Source organism: Ctenopharyngodon idella, chromosome 16, assembly GCF_019924925.1.
Source record: "Ctenopharyngodon idella isolate HZGC_01 chromosome 16, HZGC01, whole genome shotgun sequence".
NCBI classification, from domain to species: Eukaryota; Metazoa; Chordata; class Actinopteri; order Cypriniformes; family Xenocyprididae; genus Ctenopharyngodon; species Ctenopharyngodon idella.
This window is the reverse complement of record NC_067235.1, coordinates 11,449,847-11,476,240: the sequence shown is the minus strand read 5'-3', so window position 1 is coordinate 11,476,240 and position 26,394 is coordinate 11,449,847. Positions and strand designations below refer to the sequence as shown.

The 26,394-nt window shown below is 36.9% G+C and overlaps 1 protein-coding gene across 2 annotated transcripts in view; it reads right to left on the bottom strand.

Annotated features, from left to right (window-relative positions):
* Positions 1–25,735, bottom strand: part of zyx (zyxin) — a 31,027-nt gene extending 5,292 nt beyond the window's left edge. The window contains exons 1-6 of one of the 2 annotated variants that reach the window (XM_051866635.1): positions 25,522–25,735; positions 9,766–9,991; positions 8,041–8,291; positions 3,901–3,996; positions 2,892–3,437; positions 1,370–1,490 (exon numbers count right to left, since the gene is read on the bottom strand). In XM_051866635.1, the coding sequence (XP_051722595.1) occupies positions 1,370–1,490; positions 2,892–3,437; positions 3,901–3,996; positions 8,041–8,291; positions 9,766–9,985 (1,234 nt within the window). In that variant the 5' untranslated portion in view covers positions 9,986–9,991; positions 25,522–25,735. Of the gene's footprint in view, positions 1–1,369; positions 1,491–2,891; positions 3,438–3,900; positions 3,997–8,040; positions 8,292–9,765; positions 9,992–24,312; positions 24,593–25,521 lie in introns of those variants that run through there. The other variant, XM_051866634.1, reaches the window with a different exon arrangement.
* Positions 25,736–26,394: the final 659 nt, after the last annotated feature.

Genomic DNA, 26,394 nt, shown 5'->3' with positions numbered 1-26,394 from the left:
ATGATAATTATACACAGTACACATATTATGTAAACAAACTTTTATTTTGGATGTGATTAATCGCAACTAATCTTTTGACAGCACTAATTACAAGTAACTCGAGTTACGTAAGCTGATTACTTTTTTCAAGTAACTAGTAAAGTAACGCATTACTTTTAAATTTATAACAAAATATCTGAGGGTCTCCATGTTGAGAGAAATCGGGAGTAAGTGCAGAGGCGTTGTGTGAACATGATTGTTATTCTAGACTAAATGTGAGCATACATTTACTCATTTACTTCTCCTGTGTCCAATTCTTCTTTAATCCAGAATGGCAGCACAGCTGAGAGGTTTGAGTTGCGCCCTCTACTGTACAGGCGTGAATTAGCATTTCTTTCAGCCTGAGGCTTATTCGTTTCACTTTTGGTGTGAAAGGGCCTTTACATTTGCCAAAAATAGGACTTTTTTTGTTGTTATAAAAACAAACAGACAAACAGTCCAGCCCAGATGAGAAAAATTAACGCAAAAGTAATGTAACACATTACCTTCCATAAAAAGTAACTAAGTATCGCAATTAGTTACTTTTTTAGGGAGTAACGCAATATTGCAACTCATTACTTTTAAAAGTAACTTTCCCCAACACTGATTACAATTTAAAAGAATTGTTTTCTATTTTAATAAACTTAAAAATGTAAATTATTCTTGTGATAACAAAGCTAAATTGTCATCTTTGCAAAGGGTCAACACAACAAGCCGGGCAATAAAGAACTAAATCAATCTATGAACAAGAATATATCAGATTTAAAAATAAACCATAAAACACAGAGCATGAATACACAAATCAAACTGTTTATTTCAGTTGTATGTGAAAGTAGGTTGATCAAATCAAAAACTGATCAAAAAGTATTTTTAGTTTTCACCTGTACACACATCTAAGCTACTAAGAAACCTAAAAAAAAAAAAAAAAAAACCCTCAATGCTGACAAAGACAGAGTGAGATCATTACAACACTCATCCAGTGAGATCCAGACACGGGAGAGGTGAAGCGCTGTGGTGTTTAGACACTGATAATAGAGTAATAAACTGAGATAGAGAAGCTACATCGAGCTAAACACCTACACAGACAGATAAAGAGAGAGGGAGACGGAAAAAGAGCAAGACAAGCCCGGGACCATTGCACAGTCAATGTTTATCGCAGCTTGTCTGCTGTGTGTTAAACAAGAGCCATATGGATGTCTGGGACTAAGGCTTAAATTATCATCAAAACCATGAAATCACTGAAATTAGAAGAGATGAAAAAGACCAATCAAATCTTAAGGGTGTGGGTGTGTACACAAGGTTAGGTGGAGTCCAGTTTGTGTGTAGGTGAGGTCATAGTGTGTTTGTGTACCTGTAGCTGGAGAGGTGATCACAGGAGGATGCTTGTCCATGTCTTTGATAAAGTCCTTAGTCATTTTCTCCAGCTCTTCTACCTCCCTCATAGTGAGAGGAGCTCCACCAGAACCAGACACCTAAAAAAAACAACAGCATATGTTTGCCATTTTCCAGAAATGACTCAGACATTCAGACATTTTAGTTTTATGATGTCATTTTTTGCCAACTTTATACTTTTTAAGTAATGTAAACATCTGAAAAACATTTTGAATACTAAACATTCATCAATCACCATGAGTAACTGTAATATTTGCATATGAACTGCAATTGGCCGTTCTCTTGAAATGTGACTGGTCTTTTATTACATCTATTTAACCATCTATAGCTGCCTTTATTCCGCACAGACAATGTTGAATTATGTCGATTGCGCCACACAGCTCACAGTAAAAAAGATGATGCAGAATGTATGCATATGCAAAAACTAAAACCTAAGCTGTCCCAAAACTATAAAACTATAAACCAGGGTTCCTCAAATCCAGGTCACTGTCCTGCAGTTTACTTCACTCACTTACCTGCAATTTTCTAGTAACTCTGAAGACCTTGACTAGCTTGTTCAGGGGTGTTTGATTAGGGTTGGAACTAAACTCTGCAGGGCAGTGGCCCTCCAGAACCGGATTTGATACTTCAACATAAGCTTTAGGCGTGCTTTATTTTTATTTATCTTATGACTTACTGTACCATTCAAAAGTTTGGGGTTTGTAATATTTTTAAATGTTTTTGAAAGAAGTCTCTTATGCTCACCAAGCAGAATATGTAGTAAAAACTACAGTAAAAACAGTAATATTGTGAAATGTATATAAAATAGAAAACATTTATTTTAAATTGCATTAATATTTTAAAATATAATTTATTCCTGCGAGAGCAAAGCTGAATTTTTGGCATCATTACTCCAGTCTTCAGTGTCACATGATCCTTCAGAAATTATTCTAATATACTGATTTGATGCAGAAGAAAAAAAAAAAAAAAAACTTATTATCAATGTTTTTTTGTTTTGTTTTTTTGTGGAAATTATAATACATTATTATAGATAAAATGAAGCATTTATTTGAAATAGTCTTTTCTGAATAAATCTTATTGACCCCAAACTTTAGAACCTTTGTACATTGACGAAATGTTTGCCATTTAAAATCTTAAGCCTTAAACTTAAAGGGATAGTTCACCCAAAACTGAAAATTCTGTCCTTAATTACTCACCCTCATGTTGTTCCAAACCCTTAAGACTTTTGTTCATCTTCAGAACACAAATGAAGATGCGGGTTTGGAACGACATGAGGGTGAGTAATTAATGACAGAGTTTTCATTTTTGGGTGAACTAACCCTTTAAGCTTACCAAAACTTACTTCAGGAAATATACATTTATTTCAACAGTTATTAGCATTCATTTTAAGATTTTTTTTTTTTTGGCTTGTTATTATATTATCACCTTACGTTAGCTTTATTTAAATTACTGCATCACGTTACAATCTAAGGCACACCCACCTTTGGTGGAACAGTGTTTCCTGCTGGTCTGCTGAATGATGAGATGGGTGACTTCTTAGGTGCAGCAGGAGAAGGCGGAGCAAAGCTCTGCTGACTGCGAATGGGAGATGTTTCAGAGTGATTGAAAGCAGGTGTGGAGGCGGGAATATTCACTGGTGGAGCAACAGGGGCAGGAGGAGCTGCAGGAGGAGGTGGTGGGAAAGAGCTTTGGGCGGGGGTTTTAACGGCATGGTTAAACACTCTTGCGCCTCCAGAAGGTGCAGGGCTAACTGCTTTGGAACCAAAATTTGAATTCAGCTGACTGGGAGGGAAGTTGGTCTTTGGAGCAACAGCTGGGCCTTTAGCCAGTGACTGTACAGGAGCGGGGGCAGAGGCTGTGCTCTGATTGGCCGGCCGTGTTCGGGCACGGAGCTCCTCAGCCCAAGGGGCGGGGGGAGGACGATCCTGCAGCTCAGGAGGGGGCAGAAAGGAAAGGGCGGGCTTAGGGGCGGTTGGTGGTGGTGCTACTGGCTTCGGAGCTGGTGCTGATGAAAACTGGCTTGGCAACTGAGCAAACAAACACACACAGAAGTACGTCACACATCAGATGGAGAAATAGGAACTTAAAAGGCTTACAAAATATCTAAATTGTGGAATCAGAATGTTGCAAGATTAAGATTGTGAAAAATAATTGTTCCTCTATTATCCAGTTATTAGTCATGGTAACTTAAGCTAAAACAGAATGCTTAGTTTAAAGGTTCCTTTAGCTTATATTGGTCTTTAGCCTATTAAAATATGGGCATCTGTCATCAAAAATTAAAAGAGCAGCTCTACCAAAAAATAAAAGAGCAGCATGAACATTCGTCAAAACATCTCCTTTTGTGTTCTTCTAAAGTAAGCAAGCCTTGGAATGGCATTAGGGTGAGTAAATATTGACAGAATTTTAATTTGGGTTGGAAAATTAAAGGGAAATAAACTGAATCCTGAAGGTCAAGTTTAGAACGTCAGAGGTTAAAGGTTGTGCGTTTACCTTTGGATTGAAAGGTCCACTAGTTTCCATCTCTGATAACATATCGGTCAAAGAGCCCAGCTGCCTGTCAAAACTTGTCTGTTTCTCGAACAGCCTCTATGGAGAACAAAATGAGAGACATTGTGGGAGAGAGAAATTTAGGGGAAAAAAGATGAGACAAGATGAGGAGGAGAGGTTGGAGAGGATGTGGTTTAGGAGAGGAGAACGACAAGAAAGGGTGAATCAGCCATGAAATCAGATGTAGTGTTGGAAAGAGTGTGAGAGTATATAAATGTGAGGCAATAAAAGGGTGGGAGAGAGTACAAAGCAATAAAAAAAAAAGGAATATGTGAAACAGAAAATGACAGGGTCAGAGCTGAAAAACAATCCAAAGAACATTAAACGTGTGAAGAACAGAGATTAAAAAAAAGGATGAAGAAAACGGTGCCTTTTGAGAAGTGTTTCTAGATTATAATTAATGCCTAGTTAAAGTCATTTGATCAAATTATATGAGAAAATAAAAGGGCAGAATGTGCGTGTGAATGAATCCACAAAGCTCTTAGAAATTTGGAAGAGCTGAGAAAGACAAACAAATTACAGTCTTGCTCTCAGAAAACCACAGCACATCACTACACAATCTTCAAAGAAGAAGCATGCACTTTCTATAGCTATGTTTCCATCCAAAAGTTGCGAACATTGCATACAAAAAATAAAAAATAAATAAATAAATATTGTGAATAAAGCACCATTTCCATGCCATGTGTTCAAAAGAACAAAATTTTTACTTCTTGGAAAATTGGCGCAAAATATCTGTAATAAAAATGAAAGTGGCATCTGCAATCGGAGACGCCACTGTGGCTATTTTGACTTGCGCCTCAAAACTCGAAAATGAAACGCAACAAACGCTGTCTTGTTATCTTGCATTCAGAGGCGGATGCCTGGTGTTTGGGAGCGCAATCGTGTTATACAGTTCTGGGAGGTCATTATACCAAATCATTTTGATGACTCATGATGGCTCAGGCATTTCAGAATGACCAAAGCAACATTTGAGATGCTTTGTAATGAAATTGGTCCACTTGTTAGTCCACTTATCCAATCACATCCAAACAAAAGTTTTTTGTTGTGCATCAAGGGATTTATTCGGTAAATGTGTTTCCATCATAGTTTATGCGCATGTCTTCTTATCGGATAAAAAAAAAAGAAAAAAAAAAAGTGGAAATGATCACACATCATTACATTTAGAAAACATTTGGGATCAGGCACTAAGGTCAGCTAGTTTAATTAGCAACTAGAGATGCACCGATATATCGGCCAATAATCGGTATCCGCCGATAAAAGCAAATTTTTTTTTAAAAAACAGCCCATAATCAGAGCCGATATATCCTGTCAATCAAAAGAGGACAGGAAAATGCACTGAATTTGTGATGTGTAAAGAAAATGCTAAGAAACCAGTTTGATGTTCAATATTAATAGTAATTATGAATTAATAACATTCAGAAAGTTAAGAAATGTTAATTTAATCCTCAGAATTTAGTTAATGTGTGTTAATATTAATTTGAGTAATGTGTTTGTTTATAACTGATACCAGTTAGGCTGAAACAAGTTGATGAAATGGAGAGAATAAAGTTATTGTTTGCATTTCTTTCAAAATAAAATAATTAATAATTAATTATAATGAAACTATCATTAATTTAAAAGAAGATATAAAAAGGCAGAACCCCCAAACTATCGGTATCGTTATTGGCAGATATCACTCTGAATAATTGGCTATCGGTGGAGAAATTTAGTATCGGTGCATCTCTGCAACCATTAGCTAGAGTGATGTCTATGGCCATAGCAACACAACTTGTACTGTTTTTTTGTGCTTCTTGCAGCATGAACTGCATTTTTGAGATGTAATATTAGGGATGCACACTATATCAGTACTGTATCAGTTATTTTAGAGATTTTCTTATGTAGACAGAAAGTTCAATCAATATATATCAGCTGATATCTCAGATATTAGATTTAACTGCATGCAAATTTTCCCTATTTTTACATTTAGATACTTAACACTAATAATTTTAAACTTATGTAATGTACTCCTTAACAAATCTCAAAATAAATATTGCTTGTTAGGATTAAAATCACTTGTAGCATATAAAAAGACTATTTTAATTTAGAAAAAAAACGTAATATCTAACATTTACTAGTATAATCCAAAATTTAATAATAGTTAAAAAGTTCAAATAGTTCAAATTCTACAAGACACATCGAGACCCCTGCATTCTGTTCCATTCCAGCATGCTCTGTCCAGCTGTTTTGGAACACAAGAACATGTCCTATGTGAAGATTACTGTGGCAAGCAGGGTGGGGCCAAGAGCCATGGGAGCAGATTCGAGGCCGGTGGCGTGATTGCTAATGAGCGTCACCTGAGCACCAAGTTTGGCCTCAAGTTTCTCACGGAGGAGCTCTGGGAGGAAAAAAGGAGGAATGACAACAGTGAAGGGCGACAACAGGCCTGGACTATTCATGTTGTTGTTTTATTATGTTTTATACGGCTGTTGTCCGTGAGGGGCTGCTGCTTTACTTTCGTTTTGTTGTTCAATAATATTTGGTTTACAGCAGTTCATTAATATTTGGTTAATAAAATTACGGTTGAACGTTCGACGGTTCCCGCCTCCTTCTTCCCTGAACTTTAAACCTTGTTACAATTACCTAAAGCTTCTGATGGGGGTCAGGTCACCACACAGCATACAAATTAGTTAACTAGTTTTTAGGCAAAAGCTCAGCGAGTTTTATCCATCCCTAAAAACTTCTATAATAAGGAAATGTTTCACAAAAAAAATGTTTATGCAGTGGATTTGCAGTGTATTTTCATTGCTGTCAGTAGCAAAAGCAGGTCTGTTTGATTGAATGAGGCCCTGTGAGAATGATGATGTAGCCCAATTACATCGCACTCACCACAATAACACATCCATAAATAGAGCCAGGGCTTATATGGACATGTCAGCAGACAGCACGCATAACTGTGTCTCACAGTACAGCAGAGTTTACTGCAGCAAACTGCTCAATTCCACTTAACCATCTTCTCTATTTACACAAAGAGAGTCACTAGAATTACAGAAGACTGTAAAAAATCTGGCATGCCACATCAGGCCATAAAGAGTAAGAATTAGTAATGCACCAAAATTTCGGCAAATGGAGCTTTCAATCAGAAAATAAAATAAAAAATAAAATAAAAAAAACATTGAAATCATTAGTCAAACAGTGACGTTTAATGAGCACTTCTCCGATGACACCTTTTGTCTGTCTATTTTTTGCACAGCGATGATAACACCAGGTAAAAATGTCAGTTGAGTGGACTTTTGATATGAAACTGTCAATTTTATGATGAAATTCAAACAATACAGTGATGTTTTGGGGCTCTTAAATGTGGCATGACATATCGCTGTAGCCGACAGCGTGGAAACGTACGTTAACCGAACATCTTTACTACTAGTTACAGCACAAAATAAACATGAATGAATATCAGAAGTTATGTTGAAAGAAACAGAACAACGTACTGAAATGTATCATGTCTTATGTAATCACTCAATTAGTGTTTCAACCGTGAAAAGACGACGTCAATACAATAGCTTGTAAACAATGTCACATATCGTTGCATTTAGCTCAGTTTATATTAAATGTCCATTGCTCATTAAAAAATAAATAAAAATCCAACTCAAGAAAGGAGCATTTTGCTAAATATATGCACTATAGTACATATACTTAACCTGCTAGTGATGTCTTCATTATTTAAAGTATGTTTTAATAAATCTGTCATGAAAGTAAGTTATTATAGCCACTGTTTAAATGTTTATATTTCAATAGGAGTAGAAACATCATTACATAATTAATAAAACTGATATAAAAACTGCCTACTGTCCAATTTAAATCTAAAGTTTTTATTTGAGTGCTGATTATTAAATAAATTTGATTGATTATTAACCTTTATTTTTGTTTTTGGTGACTTTTTTTAGTACATTGTTAGTCAGAATGGAGTTTTTTGTGGTCGGTAGTGCGCAAGCTTAAAGGACAAGAAATAAGAAAGTTATAAAGGCTAGGAATGACATAAGGGCATGTAAAGACTTGTTAAGATTAAAATCAAATTGAAATGAAATCAAATATTGGGAAACCTACCTGAGAGTTGACACCTGCACCGGTCTCAGGGAGAGGAGGAGGTGGTGGTGGTGGGGGTGGGGGGAATGAGGCAGAAGGTACAGAGATAAACTCCTCGGGAGGTGCAGGGAGGTGCAGGTCTTCTGCAACTGGGGGCGGGGCTGGGAATGCAGGAGGAAGGGCATCAGATGCAGGGGGTGTGATTTGGCATTCTGGAGGAGGGGCTGGGAGCTCGGCGTCATCCAACGGAGGAGGAGGAGGGGGTGGGAAGTCTAATGAACGGAGGCAGTGAATTTCATTACACTCGCACCAATTCACAATGACAAAACAATCCCTTTCTGCATTGTTCTTTCACCTCAACACAAAGCATGATGGCATAGCTTATCTGCATGTACATTAGCATACATTGCTTCTCTCACACGTGAAAAACAACTCTTTAAATCATCAGGACTGGCATTTAAAGGACAATGCAGATATTGAATATGCCACACATCAGTAAAGACAGAAATGCAATGGTAACACTTTACAATAAGGTTCATTAGTTAACATTAGTTAACTACATTAGTTAACATGAACTAATAATGAACTGCACTTAAACAACATCTATTAATCTTTGTTAATGTTAATTTCATCATTTACTAATACATTATTAAAATCTTGTTAACATTACTGTGAAATAACATTAACAAACACTGAAGAACCATATTTCCATTAACTAACATTAACGAAGATTAGTAAACACAGTAACAGATGTATTGCTCATGGTTAGTTCATGTTAGTTAATACATTAACTAATGTTTAACTAATGAACCTTATTGTAAAGTGTTACCAATGCAATTCAGTTTAATCCTTAAAGTTATATTCAGCAGTTTATCTGCAAAACCCTTACAACACTTGGCGCAAAAGTGAATTCTTTAACAGTCATGTCTGAAAATGCACTCTGTTGCCAAGCGCATATGTTGTAATTCTGGTGAGGACGGAATTACTACATTTGCTACAACAAGCAGAGTGAGCTTTCTTAAAAAGAACCTCATGTTCAATGTATAATGAAGGATCATTGTCCCACTAGTGATATCATAATGAAGAATAAAGCCTCAAAAATATTTTGAGAAAACTTAAATAGTTTGGCATAATCTTTTTTTTTTTTTAATTACATTAGTAATTGGAAAAAAAAAAAAAAAAAAAAAAAAAAAAGTTAACAACTGCTTCACTGCTTATTAATATTTTAAATCAATGTCATGTGGTGCAACTAACATGATAAAAAAAAACATGAAACAGGAAATGATATCAGAGAAAAGACTCCTGTAGACCCTCATGACTGCGAGTAAAGGTGAAAAAATGCTCTTAAAATACCAAATAATTTCACATTTTTATAATAAGGCTAGGTTAGTTTAGATAGTAAAATCATGTAGTTCAACTCTCTGAAAAGTTAAATTATTAATGAATGAATAAATTTATGATATTTCTAAAAAAATAAGATGTGTACACTAACATGTATTAAAGGTGTAAGGAAAATATATTATTACTTTTTACTTGATGGCTACACTATGACATTTTTAGGGTTATTGAAATAAAACTGTAAATGTTTTCCAAAACCATATAAAACAGCATATATACATTTCAAAGAATTTGCCACATGTGTTCTAAAGTAGTTTTTTTTTTAAATAAAAGACATATCTTGTTCTTTATCATGGATTGTCTCATATTAGAAACGACACGCTTCATCTTTCATTGAAATTGCCTTACCCTCACAAACAGCTGAAGGCGGCGGGGGCATCTCTCCAACTCGTCCAATCACACCAGTGCTTGCAAATGATGAGGGCTGTGATGGGGCCATCTGTACTTTGGGCCGTGGAGGAGCGACGGATGCAAACTTTTTGGGCTGGTTGTAGAAAGAAGGAGCGGTAACTTTGAGGGAGACGGAGGAAGTTACCACAAGGGGCTTGCTGCTACTGGAGTCAGACATCTTGATCTGAAAAATACAACATTATGTAGTCAAAGAAGTGTTACAGTTCAGATTATTATTTCCGCACAATTTATGAAAAAAAACAAAAAAACAAATTCAAGACCACCAGGACTGATCTTGGTTGCATAGTTTGGTGGATAGCATATGGAAAATCTTAACGTTTAGTAAGTGGTCTGTAGCTTTGGTGCCTGAAACTGCTTCATGCAGAATCATTTCTCAAGAGAGCCGCCCACCTGTATGTAGGTTAGACAACCATCTGGGTTAAATTTGAAAGACCTCTCCTACATGTCTCTAGCTTTGAAACACCCTGAACATGAGCAGAAAATTTCTCTTTTATTATTTTTAGCATTATATAATAACATCTGGTCTGGCTGGTAGACGTTTAAAATCACCATCGAGTGATACTGAAGATGTGGTGAACATCTCAGTAATTACAGGGAAGTAAATACATCAATGTTGTTCTCTGTTTTGTCATAACTAAAAAACATAACTGGTTTTAAGAGAAGTTTTTTAACTTCTGTAAACTAGCATGAAAAAGCTACAAAAGGTGCACAGAAACAAAAGTTATGTGTACCTCATGTTTCCCCCAACTGTTTTGCATCACTTGGGTGAGGTATAACAAGGAAATCCTTCACCAAAATATTGGAAGAGGGAATTTCATGACTTGAATGCAAAGCATTTCACTTCCTTTTACGTAAATTGCATTCTCAGGTACTTACATGTTGTCTATTTTGGCTTGTTTCATATCCACGCCTTGTATAACTGGGTTTCATATCCAGAGAAAAGTCTCACTCTCAGAAATCAGCTTTCAGCTGTTCATTTCTTAAAGGGATCACACATTTTTTAGTATTTCTTGTCCTTTGATGTCCACTTGTAATGATGTTATTTTGTAGTGTTTTCACCCTTTATCTAAAGCTTTGGATTTAAAGGGTTAGTTCACCCAAAAATGAAAATAATATCATTTAATGCTCACCCTCATGTCGTTCTACACCCGTAAGACCTTCGTTCATTTTTGGAACACAAATTAAAATATTTTTGATTAAATCCGATGGCTCAGTGAGGCCTGCATTCACAGCAATGGTACTTCCTCTCTCAAGATCCATAAAAGTACTAAAAACATATTTAAAACATTTCATGTGAGTTCAGTGGTTCTACCTTAATATTATAAAGTGACGAGAATACTTTTTGTGCGCCAAAAAAAACAAAACGACTTTTCAGCAATATAGTAATGGGCTGATTTCAAAACACTGCTTTAGAGCTTAATGAATCGAATCAGTGATTTGGAACGCCAAAGTCACGTGATTTCAGCAGTTTAGCCGTTTGATAGGAGATCCGAATCACTGATTCGATTCGTAAAGCTCTTGAGAGAGGAAGTACCATTGCTGTGAATGCAGGCCTCACTGAGCTATGGGATTTAATTAAAATATCTTAATTTGTGTTCCGAAGATGAACGAAGGTCTTGAGGGTGTAGAACGACATGAGGGTGAGTAATTAATGACGTTATTTTCATTTTTGGGTGAACTAACCCTTTAAACAGTCACAGCCTTCAAATGTGAAAATGAGCAATACATTTTTAACTGCACCATCCTTCAATAACAGCCTCTTTGCAAAGTATAGGGGATTTCACACCGGGTAGTTATAGGAACTTAGTTATAGGAACTAGCCATCAGTCCCCCAAGAATTAATGTTCCCCTTGCCTAGGACCATTTTCCTGGTTGCATTCGCACCACCAGTTGGAACTTTGAAATGGCATAAGCAGTCACTTACGTCCTGCTGCTCTGGTTGTTGTGCAAGACTTTAAGATTGACTGCGCTGAGAACGACTTCACCAGACCCTGAGCACATAGTGCTCCCATTCTCAGTCTTCATTAGTTTGCGCCCTGTTTGAAAGTCCTATTTTATACATTATTAGATAGAACTGTTAAACAAAGAAAGTAAATGGGATACAAAAAAGTATGATAGCGTTTGCCATGTGGTTGATGCCCAATGTCGCTAGCTGAGAAGAAATAAATAATAATCATGTTTCGCTTGGTCGCTTCAAAGTCGTGCTGGATTTCCTCCTTAGCGTTAAGGTTGAGAAGTGCCTGGACTTCGGCGTTGGTCCATCTACCGATGTTTTCTATGGAGTAAATATATAGGCTATAAACTGTTTTTGTTTTTTTGTTTTGCATGCTTTTGGCCAATCAATGCACACTTACGCCACTGGTAGTTCCTATAGTGCTGGGTTAGACCATACTCTGAAGTAGGAGCTAATTTAGTTCCCCTAAAAGGCGTTCCTAGAACTAAAATCGTTCCCAGTTCTGTGGTGCCAAAAAGCGGGTACTTCCGCCATTAGTTATAGGAACTATGAAAAGGTTTCTACAGTGCAAAAGCCCCTTTGTTCATGCTCAGACCACAATTAACAGGAACCTTGTTAAAAATAAATCTCAATCACTCATTACTACCATTTACTGTAGAAGGATGTATACAACCAGTAATAGCACAAAGTTTGGTACATTTTACACATTTTACTTCATTAGCTTAGTTTATCTGGTGTTTATGAATAATAGTATCTATCGGGCTGTCAAATGTACTGGTACTTTGGTAACAAGTTGATAAAAAAAAAAAAAAAAAAACACCAAACAATACTAGCCTTTCTGCAGTACCGGTAGTACTGAGTACAGACTCTATTCAGTATCCGCAGATAGGTGCTGCTTTCAAATGTGTATTTGTCTGAGCGCTCTGTGAAGAGCATCAGAGGTTTCTATTTACAATGTGGTTTTTTTTTTTAAGTGTTGAGCTTTGTAGCCAATCACAGACATGTCTGTTGATCGTGTGAACGCAATGGCCAACCAGTGATTCGAAGCGTGTATCAAACTGCCAAAGTCACATGAACTATTGAAGTTTTAAAAGACTTATGACGTAACAAAGCCTCGTTTACTGAAATCATGTGATTTTGGCGCTCTGAACCACTGATTCAAAACAAATGATTCATAAAGAATCGAAGCTTCATGAAGCAGTGTTTTGAAATCGCCCTTCACTGGATATTGTGGAATAAAGTCGCTATTTTGTTATTTTTAGCACACAAAAAGTATTCTCGTCGCTTTATAATATTAAGGTTGAAACACTGTAGTAACATGAACTGTTTTAAATACGTTTTTAGTAGCTTTCTGGGCATTGAAAAAGGGAGTCTATGGAGGCCTCACTGAGAAATCAGATTTGATCAAAAAATATCTTAATTTGTGTTCCGAAGATCAACGAAGGTCTTACGGGTGTGGGACGACATGAGGGTGAGTAATAAATGACATAATTTTCATTTTTGTGTGAACTAACCCTTTAAACCAATAGTTGTTTACACTGCGATTTTGATTATAGCATGTTTTTGCAAGAGTGCAGAGCTCAGGTACTGGAACTGGTACAAAGAACCATGAAATTTTACTGGTATTTGTACAGACTACTGAAATTTTGGTATTGTGACAACGCTAATCTATCCTGCGTTCATGTTATCCTACTGTGAATGGGAGCATCAAGTTTCTGATGACACAACAGGTATCACTGACATGCAAATTTGAATCATCACGTGTTCATGCATTCATTAGTATGACATCACAAAGTTGTGAAGTTGAGAACGAGTCATTTTTGCAGCTTAATTTCAAAAGATGGTTTGAGTTCTGAAAGTTGCGATACGTTTTCAAAAAAAAAAAAATTGTCTAAAGATCAAGGAAAATCCAATTCGTTATGATAGGACCCCTTAAAATTATGTACTAACAGGACTCAGCAGAACACAGAAGGTCAGAAACAGTACAAAGATACAATGTTCTCTTGTTGGAGGATATAATCTCTTTTTTGATTTTGCGTGCACACAAGCAAGCTCTCCAAACCAAGGTTATCAGGGCTGAAGTCATACCATGACTTTCCCATTACGAGGCCTCAGGGTACGGTCAACTGAGCTTTTTCTAGAAACAGTTAAAAGTGCTTGAGACATGTGGATGTGATATACCGCAGAAGTGCTCTCATGGCATGAGCTATGTGCAAATATTTACCTCAAGCATGTTTGCCATTAAAAATGACGGCATTACCTCATTTCCCTCCTCCTGCTGCTGCTGCAGCTGAGCCAAGTCTCATTTGACCCTATGACTAAGTCATAACTTTTTTTTCCCTCTATAGTTCTCGTAATACAGCCAGTGAACCGTAAGACTCCTACTTTGAAACTATGAATTACGGATGATGGCAAACACTTTAAAGGCATCAAATGCAGCCTGGTCTGTCCTAGCTAATTAGCTCTCTCTACTTCAACCCACTGTTGCTTTCTGAAGCAGATGATGTATACATGGATTTCATGACAAAAGAACATCTTTCATTTCTAGCTTTACTAATTGGAGCCACATTTTTGTTACTCTATCCTAATTATATTCTTTCGTGTCGAATCATGTTATACTAAATCAGGTAGGAAAGAAACATGCAATGCATGCCATTGCCAGTCCTTTCTCATTCACATTTTTTCGGTTCAGCATCTCAAAATGAACTGACAACTTCTCACTTGAAATGTGCTCTGTAGTACAAGTACAAGAGAAATGAAAGTAAATAGTCAAATTAAATCATCCAAAAAGTTATGTAAAAATTAGTAGAACTTGTAGTACTGTAAAAATGAGTCTGCAAAATATTAAATAAAAAAACTTAAAGACATGTTATTTCTCTAAATGTATAAAATCGGATAATTATAAATAATAAAAAATTATGATTAATCTCATGATTTTACCATCCTGACTTGAATGAATGAAACCATAACAACAGCAAATTGATAAGCATTCAATTACTAAATTAAAGATTCAGTTCATTTCTAAAGTTAATGATAACTTTGGCAGCCCTAAAATCTAATCTGCATTCTGTTGATCTGCCTCCATTTAATCAACAAATGATGGACAGACCCACCCTACATTTTATTTTAATTTTTTTTTTTATAAAAGATCTGACACAACTTACCAATAGTAGGGCTGCACGATTTATGGATTTTAAATCCAATTAAAAAAAATTCCAGGTTTGCTGCACTTGTTTATATGCAAACACTGGCAGATAGTAAGCTGCTCACATGTAAGAACACAGTAGCTATGTTTCCATCCAAAGTTGCCAATTTAACTTTGAATATCACATCAAACATTTGCGAATAAAGCACCGTTTCCATCCAGTGAATCGAAGAGAACAAAATCGTCACTTCCTGAAAAACTGGCGCTAAATATCACTAAGACAAATGGAAGTTGCTGCAGTAGAAGCCAATGTATTTAATAAATTTTTGTATATAATAAATTATTTGTGCCTCAGAGCACACAGATGAAATGCAATAAATGCTGTCATGTTATCTTGCATTCAGATGGTGAAGCGCCTGGTGCGTTATACTGGACCACTTTAACGACAGGCTTTGCTCAGGCATTTCAGTCCAGTTAAATTGGTCCAATTAAGCCGTCCCATCGTCACATCTTTTTTGATGTGCATCAAGGTAAAAGTGTTTCCATCGTAGTTTATGTGCATGTTTTCATAATGCATAAAAAAAAAATTATCTGAGTCATTTGAGGGCATAAGTTTATGCACATTTTTTGAATTTATGCGCATCTTAGCGTTTCAATCCAGCATTTTTTTTTAATGAGATATTCCAAAATGCGCATAAAAATAGGTGGATGGAAACAGCTAGTGACGTGCTTCACTCTGAAACACAGCACATATTTAATTAAATCACACCCTTTATGATTTGATAATCACACAAAGCCATTTCCTGATTTTGGATTTATTTCAATTAATCATGCAGCCCTAGTTCTGACTGTACATTCTGCTAAAATCAGCCACATTCAAAGCCATTGTAAAAATGCTGATATACACAATTTTGACCACACATAAATTGAATGCTACATTACTGAAGCCACATTTCTAAGCATCCATAAATAACTGTTCACACTTCATGCTGTGCCACCCAACAAACAAACACTCCTTAATAGCAAGTTCCTCTTCACCTTGTTTGGGCCATGCCCAACTCAATTTCTTTGTCACACACGACACAAGTGTAAATACTGCAAAGCAGCCTGGTCCAATGACAGCCATACAAATCCATGACGGTGAATGATTTTATCAAGAGGAGTAATTGTGAATCATTTAGCAGTTGAGTCCCACACATAACCACAACCACAAACTCCAGCAGATTCCATGTTCTGGCATGAGCAGAAGAGCTCCAGTTCACACAAATATTCCCTAAATGCCTGACAAGTGGTAAAGGTCCCTTCTGCCCTACCTTTAAGATGCTAACAGTTAAAGATGCTTTGATGTGGTCCACCAACCCATTTCAATCAAAATCTGAGAAGCTCTTAACGGTTTCTGCATAACCATAAGTGGAAGCACAATTTAAGGCCAAAAAAAGAGAGGCTAAGTATTTTTAGTTCCCAGTTCTGAGTGTGCCATGAGAGGCAGTGACATGTAAAGTGCAAATTCTTCACCTTTCTCCTCTGGTTCAGATGTTTAATAATGCAGAGGTGCATGCTCTAATAAAATATTCACAAAGGACAGAAAACAAGCCATAAACCCTGAGGTTCAAAAGATGATTTATTCTCCTCATGGCCCCCATCTCCAGATCAATACAAGTTTGCGGGTACTTACAATAAACTTGCATGAAACGTTCCATTGAGCTGTTCCAGTAACCGATCCTCAGCAGGGCACACGTGACATTGATGCTCAAAACAAACAGCAATGACTTACTTTTGAGAGCGTCCTTTGCAGCAAAATGGAAAAGATGATCACATCCTTAATTCTGAGTTCCCTTTCAACCTAACCAAAAAGAACAAGAGACCCACAAGCTGGCCACATCTTCTGTTAGTTTTGGTGTTGGTACAACCATCCATCCTTCTTTGACAATCAGCGCATGTTCGGCGAAAGATTCATTCCTTTATTCCTGATTTCCTTTAGTTCAAATTAGGGCTTTTCAAGAATCTAATTTACAAAAGACTAAGCCTATATACAGTAAAAATCATTTTCCACAATGATTTTTCACTAAAAGGACAAAGAAAGAACGTTAAAGGTGGGGTAAGCCATTTCTCAAAAACACTGTTTGCAAGTTAGTCGGGCCAACACCAACAACAAACGTTTAGCCAATCAGCATTAGGGGACATATGATGGTTTAGGAGAGGGAACGAGCAAAAGGGAGATTTGAAGAAAGACTGCAGAAAGAGATGAGACAATACAAAAGAGCTCAAAAGAATATCACTGGAATGAAGGTTTATGACTGGGCAAGCGCTTTAGGACCCGCGTTAATATTAGAAAAGCTTTCCGGCGCTGGAGAGAGCCAAGTGGGAAAACCTGAAAACAGACACGGAGGCTGCTTTGATTCCGCTTCACACGTGAGTAACACTGGGTTTGAGTGTCATTGATTGTCTGGAGCTGCTGTGCTGTTGGCGACTAACAACGGACACTTGTTTGTATTTACTCTTGTTTACTGTACGTTCATTTTTTGTGCTTCCTTGTCATTCATCTGCACTTTATTTTTCGTGAAGTATTATTTTGTTGCGCGTCAGCTGTGATAAACAGACATCCACTTGCATTGCGTGTGTAATAGTGCCCAGATAGTGAGAGCTGTGCAGGTAAACCACTGCACACTGATGACCACTAGAGAATGCGATGTTTAGCGCCATTGTTAGTGCCCTGACCTCAAATGCCAGCAGCGAACGGGCCGGGGTTCGAGACTGACTCAGAGCAGGGTGGTAAGGAATGGAAGCTGAGTTTTGGAGGCGGAGCAATGAAGAGACGGGTGGGTTTGTTTGGGTTGATTTCTAATATCAACAATGTCCAACAGCGTTTTTATTAAATATGACTTACCCCACCTTTAAATAAATTTTCATTCCATATAAAATACACTGTTAACATAATATTTATCTTCATACAGTATTTTTGGTAAAACATGAGCAATATCACACGAGTAGCCATGCAATATGGCTGTCTATCAGAACTGTTGTATAAATAATTATAATATATTATAATTATAGAAATTGTATTAAAAAATAGTTCTTCTGTTTCTTAAAGACACTTCGGGGCGGTTTCCCGGACAGAGATTAAGCGTAGTCCTAGAATAAAATGGCCCTAGACTAGTAATCTAGGAATAAAATAGTCCTAGACTTAGTCTATTCCAGAGTTTAATAAGATCATTTTCTGGAGGAAGACTAGAGCTACTCCAGGACTAAATTGAGGCTTAAATTAAACCTACCAGGAGGCAGGTTTAACTTCAGATTAACGTTGTGTTTCAAAGAAGACATATGTATTACTTGGGTATATATCGATATTGATATACACTGTAAGTATATATATATATATATATATTTTGTGTTCACTTTATTTAAACAATTCATTTTGATTTAACACCATTGTTTCTGGTTCAAATGTAATTGCTTCATGTTAAATTGACTTTTTGGTTTTTGAATTGGTTACTATAACTCACTTGAGGCTTTCATTTTGAAATAACATGTTTCAGTCAAGTAACCCAATCAAACAGGACTTTCACTTCCCATCATGCTTTGCACCGGGCTGAATTGAGAGTAAATGTTGAAAAAGTGTTATTTTATGCATTTTTTAGAAAGATGAGAATATGGAGAGACTTCTTACTGTTTAATGTTCTATTATGTAAAAGTTTTTATGATATGTTAGTGTTTTTTGGAGATTACCGTTGTGGTGAAGTGTAGAGCTTGTGCTCGGGTTGAGGACCTGCTAACAAGAATTGCCTTTTCATAAAAACTTATATATATTTTTAAGTTTTTATGAGATTATATTATATATATATATATATATATATAAAATGAAGGAACCACTATGGTAGTGCTTTGGATCAAAACAGTATCATTTCTAGACTGCCAACACCGATTATCACATATGTAAATAGTTACATTTAGTTTGTTGCTATGTAAAGGACAAAACAAAGCATTAATAATCACAGGATTTTAAATATATATATATATATATATATATATATATATATAGAGAGAGAGAGAGAGAGAGAGAGAGAATGCATCTAAAATAGAATTCATTACAAACAAATTTCCAGGCATTTCTTTTTCTTTTTTTTCCCCACAGCTGATGTATTTTGCTTGCTTTAAAACAAATGTCTCTTGTTTAGTTAAGTTTTTATATTGGAGTCTTTTTTGCTGCCATTGTTTTCCTTGGATTTGCTTCTGAGTTCCATGCAATCTGAAGCTTTTCTTGATTCATTCCATGTTTTACAGGCAACCTCTCTTATGCTAATTCAGATTTGCACAGTTGGTTTTAAATTAATCTGGTTTATTTTAATTCAGGACTCCATAGTCCAGGTTTTAGTAATTTGTACTTAATCTGTGTTTCAGAAAGCCATTTTTTAAACCACGATTAACTATTCTGGATTAAGGCCTATCCTGGCTTAATTTAAACCCTGTCCAGGAAACCGGCCCCTTAAAGGGTTACATTTCTGTCATTAAGTACTCACCTTCATGTCGTTCCAAACCCGCAAGCCCTTTGTTCATCTTTGGAACACAAATTAAGATATTTTGGATGAAATCTGAGAGTTTTTTTTTTTTTTATCTCCCGTAGAAAGCAATGAAATTACCACATTCAAAGGTCCAGAAAAGTAGTAAAGTTAAACGTGACTACAGTGGTTCAACCTAATGTTATGAAGCGTTGAGAATACTTTTTGTGTGCAAAAACAAAACAAAAATAGCGACTTTATTCAACAAATTCTTCTCTACCCTGTCAATCTCCTACGCAGTTGTCGCAGTACAGAGCTTCCGTGTTTAAGTCCGAACGCCAGCTCAGTATTGGCCAATGCTATTTATGTGAACAGCAGGACGCATGCCTGTGATGATGACGCAGGAGCCGGCCAATAATGAGTCGGTATTCAGACGTAGAACCTGAAAGCGCTGCACTGCTTTCACTAAATCAACTGTGTAGGAGACTGACAGATAAAAGAAGAAACTGTTGAATAAAGTCGTTATTTTTGTTTTGTTTTTGTGCACAAATAGTATTCTTGACGCTTAATAACATTAAGGTTGAACAACTAGTCATGTTGACTATTTTAACAATGTCTTTACTCCTTTCTACTGCTTTCTATTGAGGATTAAAAAAAAAACCTCTTGGATTTTATCAAAAATATCTTAATTTGTGTTCTGAAGATGAACGAAGGTCTTACGGGTTTAAAACAACATGAGGGTGAGTACTTAATGACAAATTTCATTTTTGGGTGAACTAACCCTTTAATGGTCAAATAAAAAGAACATCCCAATATTCATGATGTTGCCTGATTTTCATCTCACCAGCAAAACCACTGCGAATATATTGTGAATCATTTTTTTAACCGTCCTGCCCTAGTTCAAACTAAAAGCTATACTTGCTCAAGCCCTAGTACAAACTAAAAGCTCTGCTTGTTGAGGTCACCAGCTGCCAGTTTGGCTGGTGTGTTTGGTCTCTATGGATACTGTAATGGTTTGGATACACTGCTACACACTCTGATAATGTGAAGAAGGTAGACAATACATTAGTGAGAGAAAATCCATCTCATGCAAAATAACAGTCCAACTGTAACACAATGTAGTCTAAACCAGTATAAACACTATCCAGGGAAAACACTCTGTGACTTTCATCACCCGCTATGGAGTTCCAGCAAAGGATTAGATCTGATCGAACTAGGACCTTCTCACAGTGTGTGCGCGCCATGGAAAGAGAAACAGCTGCAATATAAAGATTCCAGTGGCCTTACGCATGTGTCTGCATTTCATCACTTGATCAGAATGACTATGTCATATAGGGAGTCTGGCTCTTTTTTTTTTGTGGAAAGGAGAAGCAGCTGATCTGGCTCCATGAGGCCTCCTTGTGCAGCCTTGATGGATAATGTGGCCTGTAAACGTTACCCACAGAGGGAAACAATGGGAACTATTTGAGGATCATTGCATGAGATATGCAAATTCTTCAACATTTTGTTTGCCACACTGGAGACATTAAGAAATAAACAACAGGACATGTTGAAATTACAATGAGTAATGTTCTACTGTGACTGCAGATGGGCAAATAGCTCTTTATAAAAAGTCCATCACATCAACTATAGACCAAAGTAAATGTGTCATAGTACCTCTCCGGCTGCAAACACAGTATTTTTCTGCATTGCAGTTTTCTGGCTTCCTCTACAGATTTAATCTCAGGTCCAACAAGTCACAGAGTAGCTGCAACTAACACAGTAAGTAGATAAGAGTTCACAACTATATTAAGAGTGTCGTGTGCGTGAATAGCAACCCGGATCTTGATAACTTGTATTTTTGGGAAGCGAAATAGCTCTTGACAAACAATGAGCTGTCAATTTACCTGACAGTATGACACCACAACAGCTGTATGTTTCCAAAGATAATGTCACCTATGACATCACATCACTAATCATAAACAACTCCTATCACAATGCTTTGATTACAATGACTAATAAGAGAATCATTTCCTTTCGCAAATCCAGTTCAAACATGTACAAAGACACTCGGTTGGAATTTGGTACAGAAACTCCAGACGCAGCGGGATTCTATTGTGTTGGGTGACTGTGGTGAAAAGCATATGGCACGCCCACAGCCTGTCTGGATTACGCTTGGCTCACATACAGCTCACTCAGATCGCATAATTACATCATGGGGGGTGCGTATAATGTGGGTGATTACGTCATAAGGTCTGTCAGTTACATGCTTGCTTTCTATGATGCCTAAAAACATTCTTAATATGAAAATAATTTACTCTAAGTTGTTAAAAAAGGCACAAGAAATAACTTTCTTGGTAGTAGTACATAAAGTAAAATGGTAATATGATAAAGACACCAATGAGTAGTTCAATTAAAGGGATACTTCACCCAAAAATGAAAATTCTGTCATTAATTACTCACCCTCATGTTGTTCCACACCCGTAAGACCTTCGTTCATCTTCGGAACATGAATTAAAGATATTTTTGATGAAATCTGAGAGCTTTCTGTCCCTCCATTGACAACCTAAGCAACTGAAACTTTGATGCTTCAAAAAGTTGATAAAGAGATCGTAAAACTAATCCATATGAATCGAGCGGTTTAGTCCAAATTTTCTGAAGAGACTCGATCGCTTTATATGATAAACAGATTGAATTTAGGCTTTTATTCACATATAAACTCTGATGAGCGAACAAACAGAAGCTCAAACCAAACCTTCTTGAGGTTGTCCGCTAGAACAAACCTCTTGTGGAACCTCAAACGTGCTGCGTAACGTGAGAATAAACTTCATTGTCATGCGAACATACTTGAGCTTCTGTTTACCACAACTGATGTGTGAGTTGATGAATGTTTATGTAAGTAAAAGTCTAAATTCAATCTGTTCATCATATAAAAAAAAAAATTTGGACTAAACCGGTCAAAGTTTTAGTTGCATAGCTGTCCATGGAGGGACAGAAAACTCCCAGATTTCATCAAAAAAAAAATCTTCATTTGTGTTCTGAAGATGAACAAAAGTCTTACAAGTTTGGAATGACATGAGGGTGAGTAATTAATGACAGAACTAATCCTTTAATAAATTTATTAATACTTAATTTGCAAACACATTTACGACGTCGGCGAAATCCAGTCATTTCAAAAGGACTCCATGTGTTTGGGAGTTTTCCGTGAGGATGAAAAAGTTCCCAATGCAGATTTCACTGATGTTTAAAGGTGCAGTAAGCAAATTCTGAGAAACACTGTTGAAAGTGGATCAGACCGAGCACCAAAACACACTTGTAGCCAATCAGCAGTAAGGGGCGTATACACTCATGAGGGGGGAGGTGCCTGTGTTGCATAGCTTGTTTTTGCTTGAATTTGGGGGCAGAGCTATCAAGGTGTGATCCTTTTGGGTAGGGGCATGTTCGTTTTGGTGATTTCAAATATCAACAGCATTTCCCAGAAATCACTTACTTCACCTTTAAGTTGTTCATGCAAATTCATCGCACTGAAAACTGCTTGGTTTGAAAGTGAGTTCTGTGTGAACAGTGCTTCATACACTGCCAGGGGAGCTGCTATGGTTTCTGGGCCCCCCAGGACTGTTTATTTGTCCAGGGCCCCCGTTGAACTCGCTTTCCCATTACACCACCCCTATACGCCGCTACACTATTGACAACAGACTTTTTTTGCATGCAAAATTTTGCTGAAATATCGCTAATGTTACCACACCTTTACAGTTTGGCAAATTTTCAAAGGTCGAAATCCAGTCACTTCATTCAGAATCCACACAATAGAGGATTTTCATGGGAGGGCAAAAGATTTTCCCACGCAGATTTCACACAGGGTGGGTCGCATGGATTCACCATGCTGACCAACAGAAAGCTGCTTGTTTTGAAAGTGATATAAATCATATAGTTCACTATCCTAACAGTAGGGTGGTTGGTTGCCAATCTATTAACTGTTGCTTATCCAATCAGAACTCCGTGGGAACGATCAGTTTTATAATGAAACTGTTAACACCAACAAGGCTGCACTCCTCATTACAAACTGAATATTCGTATTTTTATGTTGAACTATAACGGGAGAGAAATAGCTTTAATAACATGACAGTGCATTTTTTGGAGGTATCCTGTTGTTATAACTCGCGCTGATTATATCATTCCAGTCCTGCAGCCGCATTCAGCACAAAATTCTTATTGAGGTGGAAATCCTAAATCACTTTGGCGTCGCCTAAAGGCCAATAAACCATATTGTCATCTTTAGGGACAACACCCAGAGAAATCCCGCGTTCATTATGACATTCTCGCCCTAAATACTAATGACACATAACATGTAATCGCGGTCTCTTTCTTCAGATGCGGAAAAGTTTGTGTAGCTGTTCCTCATGATCGCTTATCAGACGCAAGAGCAGGACTACGAGCTAAAACAAATTTCTTTAACCTTATATGGATATCTGACTGAAAACCCAGACAGTAACGAGAGATAAAGCTCTCAGTGAATAATACAAGTTATGAATCCAGTCCTACTTAATAAACTCCAGCCCTGAATATTTAGGTGGATGCATATTATTAAGATTTAGTTAACATTGTATACATCCGCCCCACCCCTCACTTTACATCCATGGTTAGGCTATTTTATAAAACATTTTTCACTGAGGACGGAATCGTTTTCAAAAACACTATGAAAGATGTTCAGAGCCAAAATACCTAAAGCCATTCAAACACATATCATTACATTAAGGCTATTTCAAAAGATCTATAGGCTACATTACTAAAACCACTGTGAACGCAAACATGGTTTGTGGTTTTGATGAGAATACAGATACCAGTTTACTATGTTACAAACGTGTCGTTAGTGTTACACATTATAGAAAAGGTGAAATAAAGGCACTTACTGTTCGTTTTTCTCTGGAAAGGTGCAGTTATGGCAAAACAGTACAGGTAACGTACAGTCAGACAACGCGTCTAATTTCAATCCCTACTGTTTTATGGATAAATACCGCCCTTTCTTAATTTATATCACTTTACGGTGCTGTGCTGGCGTTAGGCACCATTCTGTTAGTACTGACAAGCTCTCGTGGGGACGATCATCAGCGAATCTGATCTGCCCGCATGAACTTTTTCCAAATGTACCGACTCTAGTCACACTTCCGGTTGGCGCTTCCGCATTCTCCTGACCGCTGGAGGTGGAACAAAATCTGCGGCCAATGATGACTACACTGCTGTTAGAGATCTGCACAGTATTTATTCATTTAGTTAATACGTTTTTAGCGTTTTATTCACCCTTTTGCCTTCTTTAGTAAATAGATTAACTATTTTAAATGCTGTGACAAATGAATTTTAGCAGAAATATTACTTGTATCTTCTCAAATAATGGGCTAATGAAACAACATGCCTAATAGCAAAAATAGCAAAAGCACGTTTTACAAGCAAAACGTTTCACCAAAAACATTGTTAGGTTTTGTTATAAAATCTAAAATTATACTATAAAAAATAATTTGAAAAATGGGTTTCAATCCTAAAAGCAGCTGAACAAAAAATGCCTTAAAACTCTCTAAATAACTTCAATCATATTGATACCCCCTTAAATTTGAATATATAATTTGCTTTTATGTATTTCAGTATTATTGTATGTGTGTGTATATAGGTTATGTGTGTGTGTGTGTGTGTGTGTGTGTGTGTGTGTGTGTGTGTATTATATATATTCTCTTTCAATGTATACGACTTGGATTTATTGTTTGTGTTTAACAATGATAATGCCTGTTTCTTATATGAAGAGGTTTAATAAAGGTAAAAAAGAAAAAAAAAGTTCATTAGTTACCTCACCAGATATGCACATAAGCCAGGGGTGGGGAAAGTTATACCTGAAGGGCCATGGTCCTGCAGAGTTTAGCTCCAACCCTGAAAAAAACACTCACCTGCCTGTAACTTTAGTAATCCTGAAGACCTTGATTAGCTTCTGGTGTGTTTAATTAGGGTTGGAGCTAAACTCTGCAGGACAATGATCCTCCAGGATCAACATTTCCCACCCCTGACCTAAGCCATTGGACGGTTATTAAATAAGCTACAGCAGTCTTGTTGTATTGAAAACAGCTTTGACTTACCTATTTGCCTGCCTCCTTGTTGTTTCTCTCTCTCCGTAAGCCTAAAAAAAACGGTGTGTTTTCAATGATAACTTTTTCTGCAGTCTCTACCCCTGTTCCTTTCAGATTCACAGCTGTTGAAACCTCCCCCTACATGTCTCTTAAAGGAATGACACCATCCCTCCATCTAAACAAGTTCTTTCTCGTTTGTCTTTTGCACAGGTCATGCGTATTACAATCCAAACACCTCTCTCTGTCTCTCCCCCCTTTGGATTCTTTAAACATTCTTCAGTCTATGACATCAACCCTGCCTGCCTTTCCTTGTAAGGGCAGAGTGGGTGAGTAAGTAACTGAGAAAGAGAGCCAGAGGGAGAGAGGGAAAGAAAGAAAGAGATAAAGGAGGTTGGGGGTTTATTAGATACAGACACATGGAATGGTTGGCAGGACACAGAAGGAAAGGGACGGGAACACGCAGTGCTCAGTTAGACGAATCAAACTGACACAAAACCTTGAGCCTCGCTCAAAAACAACACTTACAAATTCAAGTTAGTTTTAATAGTCATGGTCAACCACTAACTGCTGCACATACTATTTTCCACTGCTGGTTCCAGTTTAATTCAAAGCAAACAGGGTCATCCGAAAGGCATTGAAGGTATAGTTCACCTAAAAAAAAAAAAAAAAGTGAACATACAATCATTATTTATTTAACCTAATATCATTAGGTTGACTCATGAGTATCTTTCTTCCATACAACACAAAAGAAGTTTAGCACAATGTGTGAGCTGCTCTCTTCCATTCAATGAAAGAGAATGGGGACCAGGGGTTGTCAAGCTCAAAAACACCATAAACCATCATAATATTAGTCTGTACAATATATGCACTATATTCAGAGAT